Genomic DNA, 12624 nt, shown 5'->3' with positions numbered 1-12624 from the left:
AGTTGACAAAAAATTGCAAGAAGCCTCACATAATCCTCGTTTTATCTCCTTCCCCTCCCTAAGATCCATGCTACGTATCTTGTTCAAATACTTGGGATTTATTCCATCTTTTTTAGAAGACTGATATGAAGAGACATCTTGAATTCTCAATCTGATTTCTTATGTTTTAAGTTCTCTTCACTCCATATTCATCTGAGTTGTCCCCATTCCACTCATCTTGTATAGAAATAGTGAGGTTTCATCTCCAAACCATATCATTTGGAAGGAAGAAAGCAAAACTGGCATCCAGCGGCTATAAGGATTTAAGAAGTTAACCTCATGGATCTTCTTAAAATTGTATCATAATATAAACAAGTATCTCAACAGAGGAATTGTTTACCTTTCAAGGTATGAGCCTTGTTAAAAAGAATGCAAGGATACATTTTCTGATAAAAATTTAAAAATCCTAGAAGTAGTTTCCAGCTGTGTTATAATCTAGAAACACATTACACCATTTTGTCTTCATGTCCCAAAACTGATGGATAGTCACTAGCACTTCATTTTTATCCTGAATCATAATATGTTCTGTTATTTCACTCAATGGCTTCTTTAAAACATAACAATATTGCAAAGCATTTTATGTCTGCAGGTTCATAAAGGCATGAACTGTTGCAAAAAAAAATAAATAATGAGACGATAAAGGAGGGTTGTTTCTGCATCCAGAACAAGTTGTGTATTCTGTACAGAAAATTAAAACCACCTGTGCATTGCCACTGCATAAGGTCTGTTCCCTTGTCCTCTCTCCAACAAACAATTAAGACACTGTAATTTGTTTCCCAATCTCGATGAGAAACTTTCCATTACTTTGTCTTCAAACACATGCAATTTCATTCTGCTAGCTAGAAGCAAACAACAAATCACCATTTCAACCTGCTTTTCCTGGGACGGCCACTACAAAGTGCTTTTAATGACTGGGGTGAAAAAATTAAGTATGCATGGAGAAGAATCAAAACAAAACAAAGTTAATACACTTTTACTGGCAAGATGTTTACTTAACACAATTCACCAAGGAAGTCAAGTTATGGTCACATGCTATCTGATAAAAAGCATCACAATTAACTGACCACCTTCCACCTGTTTACATCCTTTACTATTTAGTAAGCCAATTCCTGCAAAACAAAACAGCTCCAATCAAATGATATAAACAAATATAACCATTTCAAAACTTAACTTGGACTTGAATTGTAAAGAAACTACCTGAACTATCAGATCCTCCTTCAGGGCTGCCACTGGAATACATTGTGGCGAGTTTTCCATCCAAGATAAATCTGAACCATCCATTACTACCATTTGATAGCTCCAGGGCTGCAGCGTCGCTCCAGATATACAGACAGTCCCTTCCCCTAATGATTGACCAGTCTCTCCAGTGATATGGTTTACCCTGTTGCAGTTCTTTAGCATCTTCCTGTGGTTCATCCTCCTGTAACAGGTTTGTATTAAACAATCAAGAAAAAAAACCCCACAAACCCAAAGAAATCCAACCCATTAAAAAAAACCCCAAAACCAACAAAAAACCCAACAAAAAAAGACACTTTAAAAAAGCCTGAGGAGAAGAAGAATTACTCAAACCATAAGTATAGGAACTATACTACTTCTGTCTGTAACATGTGTCTTTAAAAGTATTCCTTAACAGAGTAAGATACTTTAAAGAAGTTTCCTTTCAGATACAAATGTATCTACTCAACAATTAACAACACCCTACTGATGGGCCATTCACCTCTGTTCAAAACTTGTCAGAAAAGAATCACAGAATGGTTGATGTTCGAAGGGACTCTCTGGAGGCCATCTAAATCCAGTTGCCCAGGACCATGTCAAGACAGCTTTTTAGTATCTAAACACTAAAAAAAAGAAGAAACCCCACCCACCCATGCCCCCCCAACCCCCACACTCCCCCACCCCCCAACCAATCCAAAACCCACAGAAAAAAAAGCTTAACTATACAGTTAAGGCTTAACTATAAATCTTAACTGAATGAATAACAGAAGTGGTCTATTACCCATTCTGTTGATCTGAGTGGTCAGTAACATGACTGCTGGAAATTGGTAACTTCAATATGCACTTAAGGTTTTCATTATGTAGAAAACTATTTTCTTTTTTGTATTTTTAATATATTCCGTAACAATGTTTAAAACATCTGCAATTATTTGATGCATGTACATTGGAAGAGATGTACTTTGTTTAGAAAGGATTAATTTTATTTAGCACTCATTTTCTAAACACTAGAAAAGTGTCAATCAACTTGACCATAAGTAGGAACAGGAAAACTCAGCAGATAATAATGTGCTAACAGAAAATGAAGTTACAGAAAGCAACAACAAAAACAATTAAAATAATTGGTATACAATAAGCATTAATTTAATAACCTAACTACCTTGCCCTGGACATTATCACAACCCTGAAAATTGTACTAGAAGTGTTGGTTTTAAAGGAACAAATAAAGCTATCAATTCTGCATTTACCTTCTCAGGTTTAGACTCCTCTTCATTTTCATCATCAGATGACGGCCCCGCCAAAGTTGACACTTTACTAATTACACCAAGTCTAGCCAGCTGGTCTAGAAAAAGATCACCACCTTTATCCACCAAATCCCTTATGATTTGCAAGGCTAGCAAATGGCCATCATCATCATCCTGTAATACATTGGGATGAAAAGGACATAATAAAGGAGATCTCTTTAAAATATGTTTACATGCTGAACTTCACATGTGGTCACAGATGAATGCTATAAACACTTTAGGATTAGTTATTAACAAGTATGTGGAACCAATGAGCATCACCCCCCTTTTTGCCTTAGTTTCATAAAAGGACAGTATTTCCTTGCCTCCTACCTCTTGATCAAGAACTGTAGCTGTTATCTCAACCAGTATTGTGGGCAGATTATGGCCAGCATCAGAGTCGCAAACCTCTTTCAGCAGTGCCTCAGAACAAAAATGGATCATTTTTCTAATGAGGGCAAGACTTGCTTTCCTTTAAAAGAAATCATAGGAGGGGGAATTATTACAAAGATAAAGCAAGCAGTAATAAAACCAACAAGAAGGTTCAAGATAAAACTGCTTTTGCACTACATTTATACATGCTTTCAAAACAGAATAAAAATTAAATTACTTTCAGTTCTCGTTATTGGAACCAGAATTGGTTATTGGTAATAAATTCTAGATTATCTTTAACAATAATGCACTTGCTGTTCTTTTTTGATTCTACAGCACTATGAGTCTAACATATTTTTCCTTCCTCAGCCCTTCTCTAGGTATGTCGCAGCACTCTCCAAACTAGTCGGCTGCAACAAGGTCTTTTACCATCTCATACCAACACACCCTTCATGTCAGTCCCTCTGCTGCCTTCTCCTCGTCTCTCCTCACCCAGGGCACACACGAGCTCTCTCTCTCTTCTCTCTGCTTCTTCCTCGGCTGCCCAACCTCTTCACAGAACAGCCACAGCTGCACCTTGTCTACACCAGCCAACCCACCACCCCTGAAGCCAGCCCACAGCTGTATGTTATCAATGATAATTAACCCAGCTTCATTCCTCTACATAGGTAAACTATTCTACATTCTGTCTTTATTCACTCTTATTGATGGCAATTCACTTCTGCGCACTTTGTCTTCATCATAGGTATCCAGCCTTCCATTTGTGTCACATACTTACCATGTTTTCCTGAGATCCCTGTCGTTTTAAAGTCTAAATTTACTATTAGATCACGCAGCTTTCCATATTAGAAGCTACAATTAATTTGGAAACCAATAACTTCTGTATGGTTAAAGCTGAATTTTTCATTTGACTAGCTTTTAAAATGATTTACTCGATTCATAAAGAAAACTTTAAAACTACAGAGAGACAACTGCTTCTTTCCACTATCTGCAACACCAGTTAATCATGCACAGATTATTAACATAGTTTCTTATATCCTTCATTTAAATGACCTAGTTTAAGCTCCTATCATCAGCTCATGTACAGTCTCCACTCAAGTCTCTCTTTATCTTGCATTTTCACCCCTCAAAGTACCTATAAACACTGGGAACACAAGAGATGGAGCAAATGCTATATTTTTAGTGTACAAGGCTGAGAGGTTATGGTCAGATGCAATTTATCACAACCATTATACCACCCACTGTATTCCTTTTAAAGTATTAAATTAGATTACATTCTTTTAATTCTCTCAGTAAGAGGCATCTTCTCTAGCTGATTAACACTTAAGCTGCTAAGAAGTCTTCTAAAACCTTCTAAAATAGCTTTTTCCAGCCTTTCCAGTTTTCCAGTGAATGTATGCTGATACTTTATCAGTTTTCCTCTCCCAAATTAGTACTTTCAATAGAGTGGCTACAAACAGCTGTTACTAAATACACGGTCCATAAAAAGTACTATATGAACACAGCATTTTTTCATCATGCTACTATAGACAAGAGTATGCCTCACTCTCCCACTTCTAGTTAACCGTACTTTTTTCAAGACACCACTTCCCCAGAAAGGAAAAAATGCTACTTAAAATACTAAGTAAAAATCAGACTTGCAAAACTTTTCAAACCATCACTTCTATTCAAACAGAAATATGCTTAACTTCACATTATTTAAAGTTTTAGATGTTGTAATTTTTAAATTAAAAAAAACCAACCACCTTGGCTTTTTAAACAGAGTGTATTAAGAAATCCAAAATATGCAGGGAAGTTGTCTACTAAGACAGTATTACCTTATTGAAGGCAACATAGTTTGTTGAAATGTTTGTGCAAACACAGGCAATAATCTTTTCAAGTATATAGGTGCCATTTCTGGATCTCCTTTGGGTTCGTTACATTCTTCCTCATCCTTGTTTGCATCTTTCTTTTTCTTCTCATCTCCTTTGTTAACAGGACACATCCAGTCCCCTGGAAAATATATTTCCCCAAAACGTTCAAAGACAAAAACCCAAACAAACAAATAAAAAACTCCTTCAGATAAACCTAAGAGTTTTCTTTACTAACACCTAAGTACCTGAAAGGGAATATGCATCCTAAAAATAAGAAATTTACACGTGCAAGACTTCCTGAAGAAAACCATTTGATAATAAGCAACACCAAAGACCGGTCACAGGAGAAGCTCAAGAGTCCTTAAAGTGAACTAAATATGAACCCATAACAACCTGTGGCTCCAACACTACAAAAGTCTCACGAGCAGGTGAAGTGCAGTTCCCACGTAGAAAGAAAGGATGCCAAAGAAGCTACCAAAGCTGAAGCTGACATCCTCTGAACCCACAGCAAAATCCCAGTCTAGTCCCATTCCACAGCTGAAGAGCAGGACAACTGGCACTGCCTGTGCCCAGCCCCCAGTTTCTTCAGTAATCCCTGTCCCCTAAGAATATCCTAAATATTAAGATTTTTACATGTACTTTGCAGGTTAAGGAAGGCTGGTCACAAAATGTATTATTTTTCTTAAATGAATCTTGATATAGTAAAAACCTAATAATCAAATTAGTAGAAATGCTCAGATAGGTTAACTAAGAAGGGCATGGAACTAAGAACCGCACTCACCTGGAGACTGAAGAATAGCTACTACTTCACTATGCCCCCTTTCGCGAGCTTTGTCTAAAGGAGTTTTCCCATCTTCATCTCTCAAATCAGGGTTTGCACCATGTCGTAAGAGAGTCTGAGAATATTTTAAATATGAAATAAACATTAAGATTCCTTCTTCCAATGTAGTAAACATGTTTTTCATATATCTTTTCTACACTTCTCTCATGCTTCTAAGCAAAGTTAGACCATCACGTTGCTTTTTATATCCGGAGAGCCAACATAAAACTACTTTTATCCATATTACTGCCCTATCATAATGAAAAATTTTCATTGTGATAGACACTGTGAAAAACATGTAAATATATGACACTGCAAGTATTAAACATATTGCATCAAAGACATTTTGTACAGAATAAGGGAAAATCTCAGCATGTAAGGCTTTAAGTATCAGTTTAAATCATACCTTTGCTACCTGAGGTCTTCCAAAACATGCTGCATAATGTAATGAGGATGACCTCTGACCTCTGTTAACATCAGCACCCCTTTCACAGAGAAATTCTACCTGTTAAACAAGAAAAAGGAAACTAGGTCTTTTTCATCTCTTTCTTTACATAAATAACCTAAGTTTTTAAGATTCTATACAACTAATTTACCATTTCCTGAGTTCCAAAAGCTGAGGCCCAGTTTAAAAGAGTTTGTCCTACATCATCCATAAAATTTACTTCAAAAGCTGAAAGATAAAATTAAATTAAGTAGTTAAAGCTCCCAGAATCATAAATTAAACTTCAGCAATGTTCTTTAAATAAATGGCAGGTCTTAAGAAATATGAAGCATAATCAACAATTCTAGGGAAGCATTTATGCCCTTAACTGCAATTAAAAAAAAGTAAAGTAGCAGCATAGAAATTACTACTAACCAGATCTGTTGTGTATTTAACAAAGTGAACTCATATATAAAAATTTGCAAAGTACTACCTAAGCATTTGTTATGACACTGTAGATTACAAAACAAAAAAAGATTTATCTATCTCATTTTCAGAGTATTTCTGCTTACCTCCTGTGTCAATAGCATCTATTAGTGCATCAGTGTCCTTACTGCGGATGCAATCTATCAGCTGCCGATGAGAACGTTCCCCAGAACTATCCAGTCTTCGCAATCCTGGGATTCTGCCTGTAGATCCAGCACTGGATTTTGGCAGGGCTTTTCTCCCTTCGAACAGTAGCACCAAAAGAAGATCTACTAACCGCATGGTATCCAGTACACATCTCTCATCACCCTGCAACGCACTTTCTATAGAATCTGGAAGTTCAGATCTTAGGAGATCCTGGAAATAATTAAAAGTCTGAACAATAAAAAATATACAGGGCTTTAGAAAATACTATCAGAATTGGGTTTCATGTCCATATGAAATGTTTCCTTTTTTCCCCTCCTTATAAATAACCTATATATATGTGTGTGTATGTATGTATATAAAATCTGTACATCTATATATAAAATAGCAACACAAATCTTGCATATATTAAAGTACATGAAGGGAGAAACCCTATGAGAACAAAAAGCTGTAGCGTAAAAGGATTTCTTACGTGTGTCACTACTGGAGAGCCTCTACACAGGGTTGACAACAGGCTTACAATAGTTGACACCTGATTACTTAATTTAGAGTCTGCAGCTGTAGATGGTGCTCCAGTGCTACTCCGTCCAGGTTTGCAAGCTGAAGATGGTCCTGATGCTGTCCCACCAGCAGCTGCCATGCGAGATAACAACTCCTCAGTTAATCCATGCTTAGCTAACGGGGCTGGGTCAACTCCACGCCGTGTGAATCTGTCAGCTAATGAAGCAAAGCATCTCAGAGCTCCATCTGAAACCTAAGAAAGAAGTACATGAGAAATGATAAAAAATCTGTTACAAATAAGAAGATCCTAAGGGGGTAGTGATAAGAATACAGGGCCCATCGAAGAAGGTGATTTCCCTGGGTTCCCTTCAGTGAATGTGAATGGAGGAGACAAACTTTTTTTTTAAGCCAGAAACTTCAAGCTGGAACCCATCAGTGGCCTGAACTGCTCACTGAAGGATTGTATTATTGTTGGGTTCCTCCGTTCTTCCCCCCTTCTCTCTGTTGATGATATACAGTAATCAAGGAAATGATTTTTCTTTGTCTCAAGGTCAGTACTGTGAGCATCTCCTTAACTACATGAGCAAAATCCCACATCAATCTAAAACAACACATTTAACAACCAAATTAATAGATATTGGAAGCACATTTTTAAAAGTTTTTCGTTACAGATGTTGTTCTTAAAGAAAACTATTTATAATCCCCCACCCACTAGCAATTGTCCGTTCTGACAACACAGTTTGGGGAAAAAAAAAAAAAAAAAAAAGACAACAAAACAAACCCACAGCTTGGTATTGAAATATGGAATGCTTAAACTTCTGGTTGTTCTGATGCTAGAAACTGTTAAAGCAGTCTTCTAATAATAAAACTTAAAAACCCACACAAAAACCAAAGCACCACGAAAACACACTATGAGCTTTTACTTCCAAACATTTACTGTATTTCAGATCTGTTTCTCAAAGAGCAATGAAGACAAAAAATTCTTTACAGTTTTACCTTCCGTAAGTATCGAATACAAAATATTCTGTTATAATTATATTATAATTCATAGTTAACATTATGTTAATTTTACAATGTTATATTAATTTGGTGCTTTCTATTAAAAGAAATGCTTTCAAAGAAGCCATTAGCTAAGGCACCAACTCAGAACTCCTGAAGTATTAAACTGACAGTGAAGTTATAGTTGTATTTAAAGGTCTACATACTTCTCTTAAGTAAAAGAATTTGTTCAACCGGACCAAGCCTAAATATAGGACAAATTGGGAAAAGCAGATTTTACCTTTAGATAACCCAGATTGTCCACTGACCACCTGACCCAGGAATACACGAGCATTTTTGTGACAATAAAATTTTAACTTCCAAATTTAGGTTTCTCACAAAAAAAACCCAAAACAAACCACCAACAGTGACACTGTGGAAACAAGGCTTATTGATGACCCTCTTAATCTGGCAAAACAGTACTGCTGGCCAACCACCCAGGAAAGGATCTGGCTTCTTTTCATGTCAGTATTGAAAAGAAAGGGAGGTTATGCCTTTAACGTCTCTTTCATTACACATGAAAAGCGTCTCCATCTTTCAAATCAAGAGGCTCGCACAGGCATATGACAACAAGCTCTTACGGCACATTTGCCATCATAGATGTGCAGCAGCAAACCAAACTGATGTCAAGAAATAATTTTACAAAAATCAACCACAAATCAAAAACCCAACAGTATCTATTATTTACCAACCTCTACATTATTACAGTTCTTACTCCCTAAAACGTCATAAACTTCTGGTGTAGCCCATTTTCAAAATGATTGTCAGCTATCACATAGCATAGGCTTAAAAACAGCTACTCATCAACACACAGAACAAGATTAGAGTATCAGCCACACTTCATGAAGTTAAAATCTTAAATCTCCATTAAGTTTGCAAGGACTTGAAAAACAAAATTTCTCCTGAATACGTGCAAAGCATGCTAAACTGCTGGCATCATCCCTGCATGCCAAGCATTCTGATTAATCAGTATTTTTTTGCAAGGGATATTTTCTTTAACTTGTAATGGTCACTGCTCGTGTCCTTTGGTATTTTGCTCCAGATCTTTGACAGCTCAATGGATAAACAATTCTGCCAATCTTTATGTAATCCGTATATATTTTATGGGTATTTACCAGAACAGCTCTGTCAGAAATACACAAGAAAGGTTCAGTTTATTTAACGTACCGCATTAGCGGCATCAGTTTACAAAGCAAGAGAGAGTACTGTGGGAAGTATTTACATTGCTTCTCACAAACTGCAAGTTTAGTAGAAAGGTTAAAAAAGCAACTTTATAAATAAGCTGCTCCTGGGGCTACATTCATATGGCCTGAACTCTTTCCTCAAGTGATGTTACTAACTGGCAGCCCACACAAAAAGTGACTGAATCCAACGATGAGGATGAGGGGGGAACAACAGAACTTTACAAAGGAAGTTACTGGGCAAATCTGTAACACACATCAACATTCACTGTAAATCCTGAGGTTTGTTTCACACAAAACAGGTATCTCAAGGAAACAGTACAGATTTACTTATCTTCATCTGGGTTGCTCCAATCTTAAGCACACTTATCTTAAAGCTAAACTGCTAAAAGATTAGGTTAATTTGAGCTCTCATGCAGATTCCCAACAGCCATTCAGATCCCCAATTGCTTTTTTCAAACACATTATAAATTGTGAAACAGTTAAAATACTACAGATTTAGTCTAAATTCAGGATTAGCTTGCCTGAGATGATCAGTGCATTAATAAAGTTATGTAATGTCTAAAAAGCATGGTAGCTTGTACTGAAATAGTGTGACAGTCCCCTGCCAAGTGGGTCTTCCAAAAAGATCTAAAAATATATTTAAAACAATTTAGCTCACAGGCAAGAAGGCAAGAAGATTTAGTCTCCCAAATACGATGCGCTTAATAAACCAGACTCAGAGGGTAAGAAATGTAGAGAAAAGAATGAGGACAGAGGTAGGGGTGAAACCGTGACCGAGTATGATATGGCCAAGAAGCCTGGCCAGACTACAGCAAGAATTTGGCTAAATAGCTATTGTGAAGCTTTAGTGTAACGTTCACGCAAGGATTCTACTAGTAGGAAGAAAATTCCTCTAGGATTCATTTCTCTAGATTTTACAAGGACTACTTCATCTCCAGTTAATAAAACTGCAATAAAGTGGTGTTGCATTATAGCAGTACCACTTCAGCTGGCTTCCAATGTAATATTTTAGCATTGATTACGGATGGTTTTATTGCTTCTCTTAGTTTGGCAAAAGAAAAACAAACCAAATTGATTTTTGTCTCTTACTTACGCTCAATTTAATAGTGACTGTGGTGCAGTCATAGAACAATATTTACTTCAGAAAGTATTTCAAAATGCACTGATAAGTTACAGGATATTTTCCAGTAAAGTTTTCAGAGGTTAAATAAGATCATATTCACACAATAGTTCTTGGAGTCAAAACACTAAGCAGTATTTTTATCCTTGTCATGACAACTGTAAAAGGAAACTATCATAATATCCAAATATAACAACTACTACGTAAACCGTATAATTGTGGAGGCTATATAAAAATACCTAGCCATTCATTTATTAAACATAACAGACACTCAGTTCACAGCATATTGAGACAACTATTACATTACCTGATGGTCTTCGTGTTTTAATAAACTAGACAGTGATTCCACACAAATCTCTAATGAAGAATCCTGAGGCTCCATTTTGCCACAGAGTCTGGATACTACAGCCATAGCTGAATGCAAAGTATCTTTATGAACAAGGTGTCCACTGTCACGAATGAATGTCAGAACACAATTCAACCCTCCAGCTTCAAACACAGCTCCCGACTCACGCGTACAGATTAATTCTAACACCTATGACAACATAAAATTTAATTAGAATGAGGTAAACATAAGAAGTCAGTTATTTGTTTATATCCATCTACAGCACTGGTTAAGAAAATGAAGCTACAGAACAAAAACCCCAAACTCCTCAACACCCAGAAAGGGCCACAGCCTCCAGTAATCTAGTAGTTACAGCGTTCTTCAAAAATACACAAGCAAATACAAGAACATTTCCCAACAGCATGGTCTTAACAGGTGTTCATGAGAGACGGCTAGATAACAGCATCTCTTCCTGGGATAATTAAGCCTTTGGATAACCCACAACCAAAAGCGTTACACTTCCAAGAGCACTGTTACTCCAGTGCTTCAGTGTAGTGCTTTTGAGTAGACTAAAACTAGTAAATAGGAAATACATGCATAGAGTCTGATGCCATGGTAATCAAGGACTCTATATGCTATCACGTGCCATGAGTTATGCTTTAAACAGGAAGTTTTGAAGGTCTTGTAAATTTTTCTGAAAACTTCACATAGGTGCAGAGGAGCTGTGTCTAGTGCTAGTGAAGAGACAACAGACAATTGTTCTACAGCAGGTAATGTAACTGTATGTGGAGCAATTCTTTGTTCCCTTTTTAGCGTAAAATTAGCCCTTAGCATTCTAACCATGTGAGATGAACAGGAAAACTTTCTTCTGGGTTTTGTTTCTTTTTCTATGTGTTGTTTTTTGTTTGTTTGTTTTTTAAAGGAATCTCAGCTTTGAAGAGCACCAGACTGACCGTAAAGATAAGCAGCATTGCTGGCAGGTACACTTCTATCATACTCTGTGTTTTCACTTCACATTTTAATAAACTAAATAGGATTAGAATATGAGGAAGCTTTTAATAACAGCAAATTTTCTACCTCCTTCTTAAAAACAGAAGGTTCTGTTAAAAACACGTACCTTCACACACTGCTCAGCCAAATCTCTGCTTGTTCTGTTGTTAAGTTCAACAACTACTAAACGATTACAAAGTGCCTTGATAGCTCCATCCACTCCCACAATCCTACGGGTGCATTCGGCTGATACATCCAGATAATACGTTATGGCACGAGCTGTTACTTCTAATACATTGTCTGGAGCACTTTCATCAAGAAAAATTTTGCACAGTGCTGGTAAAAAAGTTCGAGGAGGGCATCTGCAGGAAAAAAAAACCACAACACAACAACACATTACTAAGTTGTGCAAGTTTCTCTACATCACCTAATTTCGTACAGTTTCACATTAACAGATTAAGGCTTTTCATGATTTACTCTATTGGTTTATAGTTGGTTCAGAGTATTCATTTAGAATGCTAGGATGCAGGCATCTCATACACTCCCCAAAATTCAAATCAGTTACCTGAAAAGATGCTGTATTAAAGGAGGAAACCAGCAGAAAAAACCCTATTCTTGGAATTTTACAATCATACAGGAAAAATTTATCCTCTTGGGAAATCATTTCAGGAATTAACCTCACATCACTAAATGAAATCTATTTTTTCTTAACAGAGCTTCAAGGTTCATGATGATAAATAGCTACTTAATCATGAAATAGTGGGTTTGATACAAAGACTAAAGGTTTGGGTTTTGTCACACAATTTAATTCTCTGAGTGGTCATTCTTCCCTA

The 12624-nt window shown here is 36.6% G+C and overlaps 1 protein-coding gene across 9 annotated transcripts in view; it reads right to left on the bottom strand.

Moving 5' to 3' along the window:
- HECTD1 (HECT domain E3 ubiquitin protein ligase 1) overlaps window positions 1–12624 on the bottom strand; it is a 64718-nt gene that overhangs the window by 34216 nt on the left and 17878 nt on the right. For 6 of the 9 annotated variants that reach the window (XM_056345332.1, XM_056345334.1, XM_056345325.1 and 3 more), the window contains exons 3-13: window positions 11919–12153; window positions 10784–11011; window positions 7106–7387; window positions 6576–6864; window positions 6176–6252; window positions 5986–6084; window positions 5541–5655; window positions 4724–4898; window positions 2868–3006; window positions 2499–2669; window positions 1237–1459 (exon numbers count right to left, since the gene is read on the bottom strand). In XM_056345332.1, the coding sequence (XP_056201307.1) occupies window positions 1237–1459; window positions 2499–2669; window positions 2868–3006; window positions 4724–4898; window positions 5541–5655; window positions 5986–6084; window positions 6176–6252; window positions 6576–6864; window positions 7106–7387; window positions 10784–11011; window positions 11919–12153 (2033 nt within the window). The remainder of the gene's footprint in view (window positions 1–1236; window positions 1460–2498; window positions 2670–2867; window positions 3007–4723; window positions 4899–5540; window positions 5656–5985; window positions 6085–6175; window positions 6253–6575; window positions 6865–7105; window positions 7388–10783; window positions 11012–11918; window positions 12154–12624) is intronic. The other 3 variants (XM_056345327.1, XM_056345328.1, XM_056345331.1) reach the window with 1 other exon arrangement.

The sequence above is a fragment of the Falco biarmicus genome, chromosome 7 (assembly GCF_023638135.1).
Source record: "Falco biarmicus isolate bFalBia1 chromosome 7, bFalBia1.pri, whole genome shotgun sequence".
NCBI lineage: Eukaryota > Metazoa > Chordata > Aves > Falconiformes > Falconidae > Falco > Falco biarmicus.
Note: the sequence above shows the minus strand (reverse complement) of the source record. Positions and strands in the feature narration are given on the sequence as shown.